Source organism: Schistocerca nitens, chromosome 1 (genome assembly GCF_023898315.1).
Source record: "Schistocerca nitens isolate TAMUIC-IGC-003100 chromosome 1, iqSchNite1.1, whole genome shotgun sequence".
Classification (NCBI taxonomy): Eukaryota; Metazoa; Arthropoda; class Insecta; order Orthoptera; family Acrididae; genus Schistocerca; species Schistocerca nitens.
The window spans coordinates 266,247,580-266,263,308 of record NC_064614.1 but is presented as its reverse complement, the minus strand read 5'-3'; the positions used below and the strand labels follow the sequence as shown (position 1 = coordinate 266,263,308).

The following is a 15,729-nucleotide window of genomic DNA, read 5'->3' as shown; positions in this document are numbered from 1 at the left end:
AGGTCATTGTAGCGAGGCTCAAAACCATATCAACCAAAACCACTAAAAATAAACGCAAAATATATACACTCCTGGAAATTGAAATAAGAACACCGTGAATTCATTATCCCAGGAAGGGGAAACTTTATTGACACATTCCCGGGGTCAGATACATCACATGATCACACTGACAGAACCACAGGCACATAGACACAGGCAACAGAGCATGCACAATGTCGGCACTAGTACAGTGTATATCCACCTTTCGCAGCAATGCAGGCTGCTATTCTCCCATGGAGACGATCGTAGAGATGCTGGATGTAGTCCTGTGGAACGGCTTGCCATGCCATTTCCACCTGGCGCCTCAGTTGGACCAGCGTTCGTGCTGGACGTGCAGACCGCGTGAGACGACGCTTCATCCAGTCCCAAACATGCTCAATGGCGGACAGATCCGGAGATCTTGCTGGCCAGGGTAGTTGACTTACACCTTCTAGAGCACGTTGGGTGGCACGGGATACATGCGGACGTGCATTGTCCTGTTGGAACAGCAAGTTCCCTTGCCGGTCTAGGAATGGTAGAACGATGGGTTCGATGACGGTTTGGATGTACCGTGCACTATTCAGTGTCCCCTCGACGATCACCAGTGGTGTACGGCCAGTGTAGGAGATCGCTCCCCACACCATGATGCCGGGTGTTGGCCCTGTGTGCCTCGGTCGTATGCAGTCCTGATTGTGGCGCTCACCTGCACGGCGCCAAACACGCATACGACCATCATTGGCACCAAGGCAGAAGCGACTCTCATCGCTGAAGACGACACGTCTCCATTCGTCCCTCCATTCACGCCTGTCGCGACACCACTGGAGGCGGGCTGCACGATGTTGGGGCGTGAGCGGAAGACGGCCTAACGGTGTGCGGGACCGTAGCCCAGCTTCATGGAGACGGTTGCGAATGGTCCTCGCCGATACCCCAGGAGCAACAGTGTCCCTAATTTGCTGGGAAGTGGCGGTGCGGTCCCCTACGGCACTGCGTAGGATCCTACGGTCTTGGCGTGCATCCGTGCGTCGCTGCGGTCCGGTCCCAGGTCGACGGGCACGTGCACCTTCCGCCGACCACTGGCGACAACATCGATGTACTGTGGAGACCTCACACCCCACGTGTTGAGCAATTCGGCGGTACGTCCACCCGGCCTCCCGCATGCCCACTATACGCCCTCGCTCAAAGTCCGTCAACTGCACATACGGTTTACGTCCACGCTGTCGCGGCATGCTACCAGTGTTAAAGACTGCGATGGAGCTCCGTATGCCACGGCAAACTGGCTGACACTGACGGCGGCGGTGCACAAATGCTGCGCAGCTAGCGCCATTCGACAGCCAACACCGCGGTTCCTGGTGTGTCCGCTGTGCCGTGCGTGTGATCATTGCTTGTACAGCCCTCTCGCAGTGTCCGGAGCAAGTATGGTGGGTCTGACACACCGGTGTCAATGTGTTCTTTTTTCCTTTTCCAGGAGTGTATATTTAATACAGCAGATAAAAATTCGCTTGATGCCTTCCTAAGAGAGAGTCTCAATTCCTTCCAAGCTAATTATGTAACTGTAGACCAGATATGGCTCAAATCGACAGCAATAAATAGATTCATACCGCAGAAGTTAATAAGAGACGAGACTGATCCACCATGGCACACAAAACACGTCAGAAGACTGTTGCAGAAGCAACGAAAAAAGCATGCCAAATTCAGAAGAACGTAAAATCCCCAAGACTGGCTAAGTTTCACGGAAGCTCTAAATTTAGTGCGGACATCAAAGTGACATGCTTTCAATAGATTCCACAATGAAACATTGCGTCAAAATATGGTAGAAAACCCTAAGAGATTCTGATCGTATGTAAAGTACGCCAGTGGCAAAAAATAGTCAACACCTTCACTGCGCGATAGCGATGGAAATGTTACCGATGATGGTGCCACTAAAGCGGAGTTACTAAATACAGTTTTCCGTAATTCCTTCACGAAACAAGACGAAGTAAATATTTCAGAATTTGAAACCAGAACAGCTGTTAGCAAGAGTGACATAAAAGTAGATATCTTAGGTGTTGCGAAACAACTCAAATCACTTAGAAAGGCAAGTCTTCCGGTCCAGATGGTATACCAATCACGTTCCTTTCAGAGTAAGCTGGCACAATAGCGCCTTTCTTAGCAATCATACATAACCGCTCATTTGACGAAAGATCTGTTCATAAAGACTGGAAAGTAGGACAGGTCACACCAATATTCAAGAAAGGAAATAGGAGTAACCCACTGAACTACAGACCCATATCACTGACCTCAATTTGTTGTAGGATTTTGGAGCATATACTATACTCGAACATTTTGGATCACCTTGAGGAAAATGACTTATTGATGCATAACCAACACGGATTCAGAAAATATCGTTATTTTGCACTTTATTCGCATGAAGTAATGATTGCTGCCGACAAGGGATTTCAAATCGATTCCATATTCATAGCTTTCCAGAAGGCATTTGATACCGTTCCTCACAAGCGACTATTAATCAAATTGCGTGCATATGGAGTATCGTCTCAGTTGTGTGACTGGATTCGTGATTTTCTCTCGGAGAAGTCACAGTTCGTAGTGATAAACGGTAAATGATTGAATAGAACAGAAGTGATATCTGGCGTTCCCCAAGGTAGTGTCATATGCCGTCTGCTGTTCCTGATTTACATAAATGATCTAGCTGATAATCTGAGCAGCCCACTTCGATTGTCTTCAGATGACACTGTAATTTACCGTCTATTAAAATCATCAGACGATCAATTCCAATTACAAAATGATCTAGAGAGAGTTTCTGTATGGTGCGAAAAGCGGCAATTGGCACCAAACAAAGAAAAGTGCGACGTCATCCACATGGGTACTAAAAAAATCCGATAAATTTTGGGTACACGATAAATCGCACAAATCTAAGGGCTTTCAATTCCACTAAATACCTAGGAATCACAATTACGAACAACATAAATTGGGAAGACCACATAGATAATATTGTGGATAAGGTGAAACGAAGACTGCGCTTTGTTGGCAGAACACTTAGAAGATGCTACAAACACACTAAAGAGACAGCCTACATTACACTTGTCCGTCCTCTGTTGGAATATTGCTGCGCGGTGTGGGATCCTTACCAGGTAGGATTGACGGAGGACATCGAAAAAGTGCAAAGAAGGGCAACTCGTTTCGTGTTATCGCGCAATAGGGGTGAGAGTGACACTGATATAATACGCGAGTTGGGGTGGCAGTCACTGAAACAAAGGCGGTATTCTTTGCGGCGAGATCTGTTTAGAAATTTGAATCACCAACCTTCCGAATGCGAAAATATTTTGTTGACACCCACCTACGCAGGGAGAAATGATCATCATAATAAAATAAGAGAAATCAGAGCTCGAACGGAAAGATTTAGGTGTTCCTGTTTCCCACGCGCCATTCGAGAGTGGAATGGTAGAGAAGTAGTATGAAATGTGTGTGAAATCTTATGGGACTTAACTGCTAAGGTCATCAGTCCCTAAGCTTACACACTACTTAACCCTGTGCCAGGCAGTTAAGTGTGAATTGCAGAGTAACCATGTAGATGTAGACGTAGACAAAGGATCTGGTGACAGACTGTCACCGCCATGTCGATATCGGCTTCTCGTTTCGACCTCCATCAAAGCATATCTATGCTTGTCGACATACGTCGAAGATGATCCGAATCTCTCAGAATATAACCAAATATTCGGTGTTTCACCGATGTAATTGGTATGTGTTGACATTCACGAAAGAAAGTCGACATTCTCCAATTTCGGTGTTTCACAAACACCGAACGTTAAAATTACTTCGCGCTACGTTTGATGTAGTATTAAATGCCTCTCTAGGAGGGACGACGAATAGTCACTTAATATCGCGTCAAACGTTGCCTAAGATAGCTTTAACATTTATATCACTTGTACCTACGAAACTAAGGCTTGTTAATTTGATAACGATCCACATGTTAACAGCCGGCCGGAGTCGCCGTGCGGTTCTAGGCGCTACAGTCTGGAACCGAGCGACCGCTACGGTCGCAGGTTCGAATCCTGCCTCGGGCATGGATGTGTGTGATGTCCTTAGGTTAGTTAGGTTTAATTAGTTCTAAGTTCTAGGCGACTGATGACCTCAGAAGTTAAGTCGCATAGTGCTCAGAGCCATTTTGAACCACATGTTAACATCACGGAGCTAGATTGCTTTAGGACCACATTCAGCAGTTTCTCTCTTGCCCACACAGGGTGCATTTCCTTGAGGGATCGGCCATCTCCAACGATATTCGTCAAGTTAATTTAATCATTCTGTTTATTTTCAGAGAGTTCTTTAAAAAATGCAGATATGGAACGTCAGTATCAGTAAGGATTCTAGAACGGTCCATATAGTTTTCTATTAAGTTTTCTTTATTTATGTTATCTCTTGAAGTTAAGTGTACTGCTGTGGATATTGTAAAGAAATTTCTAAAGTCTGCGAAGCTCAAGGACACAATCTGCTATTGTCTGAAACTTCCCCACATTGCACGTCCTATCGGCCGGGGTGGCCGAGCGGTTCTAGGCGCTACAGTCTGGAACCGAGCGACCGCTACGGTCGCAGGTTCGAATCCTGCCTCGGGCATGGATGTGTGTGATGTCCTTAGGTTAGTTAGGTTTAAGTAGTTCTAAGTACTAGGGGACTGATGACCTCAGAAATTAAGTCCCATAGTGCTCAGAGCCATTTGAACCATTTGAACTGCACGTCCAGGTATCCTGACCATCTGTCATAGTGGAGTTGGTAACCTGCCTATCTCTCCTGACATGCACAGTCATAGCAATGACTGTAACTTTGTACTTAAATTAATTTATGAGCTGCGACTTGGTATAAATGCCACAATGGGGTTAACAACCTCGTGGCACTAGAATAGATGAGTGTGGAGCAGCTGCCACTGAGTAACAGTATTATCGTAATCCTATTGCCATCTTTCTCCTGATCAACAGTATTATCGTGATACTACTACTATATTGTTACACTGGTACAGACGAGTGTGGAGCAGATGCCCCTGATTAACAGTATTATTGCGTTGTTATTACCACCTCGTTACACTGGTGTAGAGCAGTATGGAGCAAATGAGCTGGGCAGCTGTATTCACAGGGGGTGTGTTCATGTGTTCCAGCTGGAGCCGGAGCCACAGAGCCGGCGTAACAGCGGCGTGGGCGTGGCCATGGGGGTGGGCGTGGCCACCAGCCTGATGGGCGGACTGCTGCTCAGGCCATCCTCCGACACCTCGCTGCCGCCAATCAACAAGGTGCGTGCCTAGTACTGTGTGTTGGCAAAACTTCGGACGGGAGGAAAGGTATAATGATAAGCAAGGGCTGTAACAACTCCTCTTCTCGTTAACTTACCAGCTACTTTGAATCGTCTGTGCTATACGACTTCCTGTGGAAATTATATGAATTAAATGAGATTTGGTGAGATCTTATTTCATATAAAATCTACGACGGTTGTTTTTTTAAGTAAGGGCCGTTCGCGCGCATAGTCCCGTAGTTCGCGCGGACGCCGCAACAAGCCACCGCGCCACTTGCTGGCATCCTTCCCGTTCACACTAATGCAAGTTGCAGCTCTGTAGCTGACGTGTACGCATCGCTGTGCTACTTTATAATGTTTACGATTATTGAATCGCCCGCCGCGTGTGAGATACGGTCAGTGATACGTTTTTTGACCGCGAGAAGCCTATCAGCTGCCTATCGTCAGTTAACAGAAGTTTATGGCTTGAATGCAATGAGTGAAGGTAAAGTGCGTCAATGGGTTAGAGAGTTTAAAAATGGCCGTCAAAACGTCCATGACGAAGAACGCTCAGGTCGGCCCTCTGTGATCACTGATGATTTGGTGGCTGCAGTCGAAACAAAGATTCGTGAGGACAGAAGATTCACAATTTCCACTCTTTCTTTGGAATTTCCACAAGTTTCAAGATCTGTTTTGTACAAAATTGTGTCTGAAAACCTAAACTTTAAGAAACTGTGTTCTCGGTGGGTATCCAGACTCCTCACAGAGGACCACAAAGGGAAGAGATTTGCCACTTCATTGGACTTTTTGATTCGGTACGAGGAAGAAGTCAAATTGTCACTGGAGATGAAACGTGGGTATCCCATATCACTCCCGAAAGCAAGCGACAATCGATGGAATGGCGACACACAACCTCACCCGTCAAGGTCAAAGCCAAACAGACGCTGTCAAAGCGCAAGATTGTGGCAACTGTGTTCTGGGACCGGCGCGGTGTTTTACTAGTGGACTTTATGCCACGAGGAACGACAATCAACTCAGATGCCTACTGTGCAGCTCTAAAGAAGCTCCGCAGAGCAATTCAAAACAAAAGGCGCGGCATGCTGACAAAAGGAGTTTTGCTCCCGCACGATAACGCTAGGCCTCACACCTCTCAAAAGACTCGGGATTTGATTGATTCTTTTGGCTGGGAAGTTTTGGACCATGCACCATACAGCCCCGACCTTGCTCCTAGCGATTTTCACCTTTTCCGGTACCTGAAACACCATCTTGGCGGGCAGCGCTTCAATGACGACGATGAAGTGAAAGCGGCCGTGAACTCTTGGCTGTCGGAGCAGGCGACCGAATTCTTTGAAGAAGGAATTAAAAACTTAGTTGTACGGTATGACAAGTGCTTAAATAAACAAGGCAACTATGTAGAAAAATAGGTAAAAGTGTGTAGAATCAGAAAATAAAAGTTTTTTTACAAAAGTATTTCTATCTTTTTTTAAAAAAATAAAAACGGCCCTTACTTAAAAAACAACCCTCGTAACAACCTGCTTGTGCAGTGAGCAATAAGACGTTATTATGCGGTGTGTCACTTTTTTTTTTGTCAGATTCTGTAGTGATTTCCGAGGTGATAGTTACAGAACAGCTGAAACTATTGCTAATTAAAGATTAGAAATGCATTTTACAATACTCATTATTCCCCACTTCTTTTGAATTTTTTCACCAGTTTGAAGGTGGTGCTTAGAGCCCTAAGTCCACAGCTGAAATTTGTTTGCACATTCTACTCTATGTCGTATAGATATATCTACTCAGGGTGTGCCATGAGGAATAGTAAATATTTTAGGACTAATTCGAACATAAAATTCCATATACACTGCCTGACAAAGAACGGAAGAACTCGGAAGGGAATGAGGCAACGACATGAAACTTCAGGAGCCCAGGGTGTATGTGATATTACTTCAGTCATTACAAAAGAAAGTCAAATTTTCAATGTATCTGGCAATATGAGCCCCTTTATCAGTGTGAGAGAGATTGCACCCCCCCCCCCCAAGCTTCTAGACCCGTGCCACATGTGGGAGAGCACTGCTCTGTTGAAAAATGGCACCACGATACCATTGCATGAGGGGTAATACATGAGGATACCGGATGCCTGTGACATACCGTTGTGCCGTCATAGTGCTCTCAATTCAGCCGTGACATAAATTCATACTCGATGTCTCCGAACACCATGACGCCACGAGTAACACTACACAGCCTCTCCAGAATAGCACACCAACGATGTTTATGCTAGGTAGTTCAGAACCGCAATTTGTCGCTGAAAGCAGTGCGATGCTATTCATCAGCAGTCCATGTGACCCAGTCATGGTCCCATTGCAAATGCAGCCGTTTTTGCTGTGGTGTTTACGGTGGCCTATACATGGGACGTTAATCCCCTGGAACACTTGCTGCTAGTCTCCAGTCAAAGGTGCGGGCTGACACAAAATGTTTCAGGGAGTCCATTACCTGTTCTTGAATGGCAAGCAGTCGTGAAGGGATTACAGAAAGCATGGTGCACAGCACGGTGCCACTCCCTTGTGATGATGACGTGGTCGACCAGAACCTCGACAAGAGGTATGCCTGCCATCGCATTTTCATACAGTCCAGTTCGGGCCATTGTTACATCTGAATGCCCAAAAATCTGGATACCGCACGACTCGACCAGTTGGTCAAAATGGAGATCCACACTAACCGCCCTTTCAATCTCTGTCAGGTGCTGATAATGGTGTCTCACACGAGTGCGGGACACTGTGCACAGTGTCCTTCACCGTCATCGTTCAGTTTCTAATGCAGTTCACATCCCTTACATATCTTAAAAAGCCTGGTAACAACACTAAACACGAGCAAAACTAATGGCCTCTGGTACTCATTCTCTCGTAGAGAACTTCAGCGCTAATCGTGTACATACTCGCTGATAGTGAGTACGTGTACTAAATTACATGACAAACAATCAAGTCCTCCACGTGCTTCCATTTTTTTGTCAGGCAATGTGCCACGTATTCAATTTTTATTGGATTCAAAGATATTGCTGGTTACGGAGCTACTCTTTTACTTTGCATGTTGGTGCTCAGAATATGATTGTCACTTTAGTTTTGAAATACAATTCGTTAGTTTGTGCTTGAATTTACATAATTGAGTTTTTCATCTATGATTGTGTTTGTGGTTTGTCGGCCAGTTGTATTGATCGAGCATACCAAACGTATTTATCTGCAAATGCTGAGGTTGTCGATATGGTTGTTATTCGTTCATTGGTTTTGTAATAGAAGTGGTGCTACTGGTAACAGAAATGCTGTTGTTGCTTCTAGAGAATATGGTAAACTATTTGTTAACCACATATTACCGCATTTCAGAGTGTTTATCTATCTTTTCACTTGACTCAGAGATTAGTGCAGTGCCCAACAGACATATTTCATTAGAAAACGCATATGAACAGAGTGTGATGAAGTAGAAGACATTGTTTAGCTTATAGAGTGCAGCTCTTCAACTTCGTAGACCGCCATCTTGTATGTAACACGTAAGTTTAAAATACACTACTGGCCACTAAAATTGCTACACCAAGAAGAAATGCAGATGATAAACGGGTATTCAGTGGACAAATATATTAAACTAGAACTGACATGTGATTACATTTCACGCAATTTGGGTACATAGACCCTGAGAAAACAGTACCCAGAACAACCACCTCAGGCCGTAATAATGGCCTTGATACGCGCGGGCATTGAGTCAAACAGAGCTTGGATGGCGTGTACAGGTACAGTTGCCCATGCAGCTTCAACACGATACCACAGTTCATCAAGAGTAGTGACTGGCGTATTGTGACGAGCTAGTTGCTCGGCCACCATTGACCAGACGTTTTCAGTTGGTGAGAGATCTGGAGAATGTGCAGGCCAGGGCAGCAGTCCAACATTTTCTGTATCCAGAAAGGCCCGTACAGGACCTGCAACATGCGGTCGTCCATTATCCTGCTGAAATGTAGGGTATCGCAGGGCTCGAATGAAGGGTAGAGCAACGATTCGTAACACATCTGAAATGTAACGTCCACTGTTCAAAGTGCCGTCAATGCGAACAAGAGCTGACCGAGACGTGTAACCAATGGCACCCCATACCATCACGCCGGGTGATACGCCAGTATAGCGATGACGAATACACGCTTCCAATGTGCGTTCACCGCGATGTGGCCAAACACAGATGCGACCATCATGATGCTGTAAACAGAACCTGGATTCATCCGAAAAATGACGTTTTGCCATTCGTGCACCCAGGTTCGTCGTTGAGTACACCATCGCAGGCGCTCCTGTCTGTGATGCAGCGTCAAGGGTAATCGCAGCCATGGTCTCCGAGCTAATAGTCCATGCTGCTGTAAACGTCGTCGAACTGTTGTTCACATTGCATCACAACAACGTTTCACCAGGCAACGCCGGTCAACTGCTGTTTGTGTATGAAAAATCGGTTGGAAACTTTCCTCATGTCAGCACGTTGTAGGTGTCGCCACCGGCGCCAACCTTGTGTGAATGCTCTGAAAAGCTAATCATATGTATATCACAGCATCTTCTTCCTGTCGGTTAAATTTCGCGTCTGTAGCACATCATCTTCGTGGTGTAGCAATTTTAATGGCCAGTAGTGTATAAAAGGGGTCATATGACATATCATACCAGTAGAGAATTGCACGAGAAAAACGATTGTACTTTTCATTGCGTCTTAGTTTTATTCATTCTCGAGTTATGTCACCTTCGTTCAGAACATGATAAATTCTAACGATAACACAAAGGCAACAGGTCATGCTTAAAGTGTGGTATAGTGTGAGGTTCCTCCTGTTTTGGATAGCATTTTATTTTCTAAATTTAATATTTTACTGGGGCTTTGCAGCTAGCAGAAGTAATTCACCGCCTTAAGTAGCACCGCAGAGTACGATAGCATCGAATGAGCAGCTGGTTCTCATCTTGGCATTGGTGACGAATGGACGATATGGCGCAGTAGTGAATCATTGTTGTGGGCAGAGGTACGCGAGCCATGAGAAATGATCTTGTTTGATGACAGATGAGTAGGGAAACCAGCTCAAAACTCAAATTTTCCTGTTAACTATTAGTTGTCAAAGTTCGCTTTTGGCGTAGAAAATACTAGAAGGAGCCTATGTGTCATCAAGGCTTTAAAACGATAATACCTCTTTGCAGTAAACCAGTTAAATCAGTAGACAAATGAATATTGTTATGCTGTCAACGATGGGTGAATATCTACGAAGTTTCACGAAGTATGCAAGAGATTTCGGCTGCGCGTCAATCTCGCCAGTCGGCGATAGGACTTACTAAGAACTTGTCCTTACGTGATAGTTAGTTGGACCATTCTTTGGAATTTCATTAACTTTTTAATATGAATCGTTTCAGGCTATCTAAGTGTATCTGTTTTACAGTGTTCGCTAATAAATGCATGGTAATGGCATCCAGGGAATTATTTCATATACTCGCATCCATTTACAATCACTGATTTACAGCCACTGGTCGACTGCTTGCACCTTCTAAAAAATGCAACACCCTACACGAACTGGTTTGAGGGACATCAAAGAGAGATTCACAGAAAACAGGTAGGAGTAAATCCTACTCGCCAATTCACTAAGATAATCCAGGAAAGGTTTAACTCAACTAGCACAATCTCTGGCGGGAAGGCGTGAGTAGTTACTCTGCATATCACCTACACCCTTTCTACAGACCCGTGGCTATACTGAGAAGCTTTTATGGAGGACTGGTACCGCAATGGGATCTTGAGATTATTGTTAACCGCTTCAGCCATTCGCCATGGACTTTAACCAACTCAGGTACCGGAATGCGAGCAGAAGGATCAACTACATGAGCTGTGCCACGTTTCTGACGTTCACACAACTGGGTTGGGTTGTTTGGGGAAGGAGACCAGACAGCAAGGTCATCGGTCTCATTGGATTAGGGAAGGACGGGGAAGGAAGTCGGTCATGCCTTTTCAAAGGAACCCTCCCGGCATTTGCCTGGAGCGAGTTAGGGAAATCACGGAAAACCTAAATCAGGATGGCCGGGCGCGGGATTGAACCGTCGTCCTCCCGAATGCGAGTCCAGTGTACTAACCACTGCGCCACCTCGCTCGGTCACACACAATTGCCTTCAAATATCCTCACAGAAGGAAACCTGATGGAATTAAATGCGGGGAAGGTGCCGGCGACTCCACTGCAACTCAATGACCTATCTGTCTCTGGTGGAACCATATATCTACGCAAGGGTACGTGGATCATGAAAAATTGGGTGCACCATTGTGCTGAAAGGAAGTTGGAAATGTCACGTCTTGAGACAGCAACGACGGCAGCACACATTCGTCGAAACAGCACGGACAACTGGCTGATGTTAGTGTACCTGTGCCGAAGGTGCCTCAATAATAAGGGAACATCACACTTCACGCCAAACCATCGCTTTTTTGCACCCACTGCTTTCAATGGATTCGTGCACTCAGTTCTGGCATCTGACCAGCATCTGTAACTCTGTTTATTTACCACTCCGTCAAGTAGAAATCAGCTACCTTTGTATACAGTACATATTAGGAAAATGAGGGTTTTCGTCTAGCTTGCATGTCACCCACTCTGTAGACTGAACCCGACGATCTGGAGTGTTCTCGATGTTGTTATACACTTCTACTTGTGTGCTCAAAATTTTCATTAATGCCGTATATGACTCCAGTCTCCGTGACACACTGAGCGATTCGATAACAGCGATTGATGTCGCTTCATCCGTATCCGTTTTCGATCGCCCAGTTTTCGGTTTGTCCGCGAGGGAACCAGTTTCAAGGAATTTCGCGAGAAGTGCTGTGGGTTGATGGTGGTCTGCCTGCAATAACACGAGTTCTCCTCTCTCTCGATATTAAGGCGGCTCAGAGCGTTCAGACTGTGTTAACGCCTCCAGGTTTCGCGCCACCTGTTATAAAGAAACGGCAGTCGCAAAACGAGAATGAATGAAGCTGCGCTCAAATAAGAGACAGTTTTTCTCCTGTTATTCTTTGTCTGTTTGATATGTCATCTGACATACCTGCCCCCTTTTCCATTCAAAAATCAGAAGATTCATCCAAGATTGTAGCTTCCAAAATGGCCGCGTTGTTGGTAACACAGACTCATAGATTTCCCTTCCTTTCGCATTTCATACTTTCTTATTGCAATTTAATATAAAATTATAGTTGCTTATGGCATTCTAGCTTCCAAAGTCTCCCATCTTACTACTTTTCCGCCTGCAAGTTCCTTCTTGACATAGCTCTTCTGAATTGCTCTTCCCATATTGTTTTCGGGCGTCATCTTCGTCTTCTATTAGTTGGATACCATTCCATCATCATCGGCCATCTGTCATCACCAAACGTTATATATAACCATACTATCTCTGTCGCTTTGATTCGATTGTATCTGTTACAGTGGAGCCCAGGTTCATTCTCTTACGTACATCTTAAATTTAAAATTGATCAATTATTGCCAATCTACAGCAACATCTCCAGATTCAGATCACCATTGACAACAACTTTCTCTTAACACTTTCAGTTATTTCCCATGTTTCTGCTGCAGACGTTGCTTTCTGCTATGGTTTTTACATCCCAATCTTTGTTTCTAATCTAAATGGTGTATACCATAAAACCCTATTGAACTGTTTTGTTGCTTTTCTACCTTGGCGAATGCGGTTCTTAATTCTGCTTTTACTAGATCCGCTAGTACTATGTCCATATTTCATATTAACGACTCTCAAATATTATTAAGAGCCGACAGACCAACCCCAGAATCTTAAGTCTGATCTTGACTCCTTCCTCCAGGTCCAAAATACTTCTTATCGGCTAGATTAATGGTTAAACTCCATTTCTGATATCTCTGCGCAACTTTCGAATCATGTAGTTTATGTGATCCTCATCCTCTTCAAAAATGACTTGCTCACCAACAAAATAACGTCATGTTACGGCAGGAACGTCTGCATGGCCTTAAGGCAGACTTCAAGAATATTTTAAGTAATATAGGTGCAATTGCGCATCCTTGTCCTAACCCTCCGGTCACTCGAATCTATGCACATACTTTTGTGCCTACTTTAATTCTAGAAGCTATGCCACTAAATAAAGCTCTAACAGTTTGAACACAGAAACGACTAACATTGCAGTCCACAGTTTACAGAGGAGAATGACATCACAGGCTTTTTTAAGATCAATAAAAACCATGGAACCGTAAACCCCTGGTCAGTCTTTTTTCCACTAGCAATTTAAGCAAAACACTTTCTCTGTGCACGATATTCTGGGATGGAACCCATTCAGTTCTTCTTCGTCCACAACCTGTGATATGATTCTCGCTATCTCATACTCCTCTTCATTAGTATTCTGCTACATTAGCAGGTCCTTTGCGCCTCCATTCTCTGCGAGCCATGTTTTCCTTCTTAATGTTGCTGTATGTGCTGTCCTGTATCACATCATCCAGGATCTTAAATATCTTCCTTCGCCTCCTCTTCCCTTCCATACCCCACTCTAAGAGCATTTTTATCATACCCTCCTTCTTTCTTAATGTATATCGAATGGAGTTTTGTTTCCGTCTTTTTAACATGTTCAGTAATTGTCTTTCATCTCCGACTCTTCTCAGTACCTCTCGATTTTCCACTTTATTCATTCCACTCATTTTTTTTATCCTCTGATGTGTCGATAAATCAGAAGCCCCCAGCCTTGCTCTGTCTTTCTTACTATGCACGTTCATTCCACACAAAAGGTTTTACTAATCTTTTGCTAAAATCTTTGTCCACAATGCTGCAGAAAAAACTCTTTTTCTTATAAAATGCCTGGTTCGACATTGCTATTCAGGATTTAAGTTCTATGCTACCCTTCCAGTCGATTTCTATCTCTCTTCCTAGGTATTTAAACCTTTGCACATGTTCTAATATTTCTCAAGTCAATCTTATTTTTACCCCTATATTTTTTCATAGTGACATTACTTTAGTTTTCTCGGTACTGATTTCCACATCGTAAATCTTTCGTTTAGGTCCAGTGGCATCCACTATACCCTGTAATTCTTTTTCGTGTGTTTCTAGAAGTACTATGCCATCTTCAAACACCCTATTCAGATTCCTCCAATGTTTACCCCTTTGTCATCTAGTGGGCAGCGGTGAATTATATTTCCTAGTAGCTGAGAACGGGCAACACGACGTTAAGTATGAACCAGCTGAGAAATCCAATATTACCTGGGTATTTGTTTATAGCTGTGGCCGAGACATCATATGTGCGGAATTTATTTTGTATACACGGTCTGAAGTTGCATCATTGGTGACGTGAAGGCAGAGCTTCCTTGCTTGACTAACATTGGAGGGAGCCACATAGAATTGACCATACAAAAAGCGATGGACACTAAGGTCTACGCCCGCAAAACCCATTGTCTGGCCTTGTACTTTGCTTATGGTCCTGGCATAACATAAGCTCATTGGGAATTATACACGTTTAAAACGAAATGGTAAACTGTGCAGAATAAACGGAATCTGGGGTATAAAAACTCACTTGCCTGTGCCACATCGCATCAGAATTTCCGCTTCTGTGATGTTACGTTGGGGAAAAGTACGAGTGTTGTCCATAAACTAATGCACCGCGTTTTTTTCTTCAACAATTCTTTATTGAACGTAATGAGAATTACACACACGAAAGCATGGTGTTTTATTTACACACCCTATTTTTCCACATAATCTCCACCCCGTTCTACAGCCTCCCTCCAGCGCAAAACAAGGATGTGTATGCCCTGTCGGTACCAATCCTTAGCCTGGTGGTGGAGACAATGCTTCACTATGTGTACCACCTCCTCATCGTCCTCAAAATGTCATCCACGAATGGCATCCCTTAATGCCCCAAACAAGTGGGAGTCCGAGGGGGTTAGGTCAGGGCTGTCAGGTGTGACAGCCATGGATGGTCTCCCTGACCGCTGCAAATCGTGGAGCTCCGCCGAACCGCCTTCTGATGACCTCATCCTCCGTGCCCAGCGACTAACTGCACTTCTGTCGACAGCAGATGCTCCATAGGCTTTGAACAAGCGTTTGTGAATATTCCCCACAGTTTCTTTCTCTGCAGTGAGTAATTCAACAACGGCAAATTGCTTCTAAACTACATCACCTACAGACGCCATTTTGAAACTGTCCTGCAGCTACGCTATTTGTCGGATGTGACGGAAACTTGGTGCGTTCACTCAGGAGACCTCAAATAATACACAGAAAACGTTTCGCATTCGTATCATTTTTTTCGGCTGAGAAAAAAATGGAGTGCATTACTTTCTGGACAACCCTCGTAAATTTATTCTGTGTTTGAAGGTTTCTGAAGAGCGATATCATGCATCACGCTCATAATGTTCGCACTTCGCTTTCTGAAGGAGTTTCCAAAGTGCGAGTTAATGCCTGATATTTTCGAGCCGCAGTAACTTTCACCTCAGGGTCGTCGTTGGAT

At 44.5% G+C, this 15,729-nt stretch overlaps 1 protein-coding gene across 1 annotated transcript in view; it reads left to right on the top strand.

Moving 5' to 3' along the window:
- Positions 1-5,172: 5,172 nt before the first annotated feature.
- LOC126235368 (probable E3 ubiquitin-protein ligase HECTD2) overlaps positions 5,173-15,729 on the top strand; it is a 313,075-nt gene continuing 302,518 nt past the window's right edge. The window contains exon 1 of the mRNA XM_049944094.1: positions 5,173-5,293. Within this exon, the coding sequence (XP_049800051.1) occupies positions 5,210-5,293 (84 nt within the window). The 5' untranslated portion in view covers positions 5,173-5,209. The remainder of the gene's footprint in view (positions 5,294-15,729) is intronic.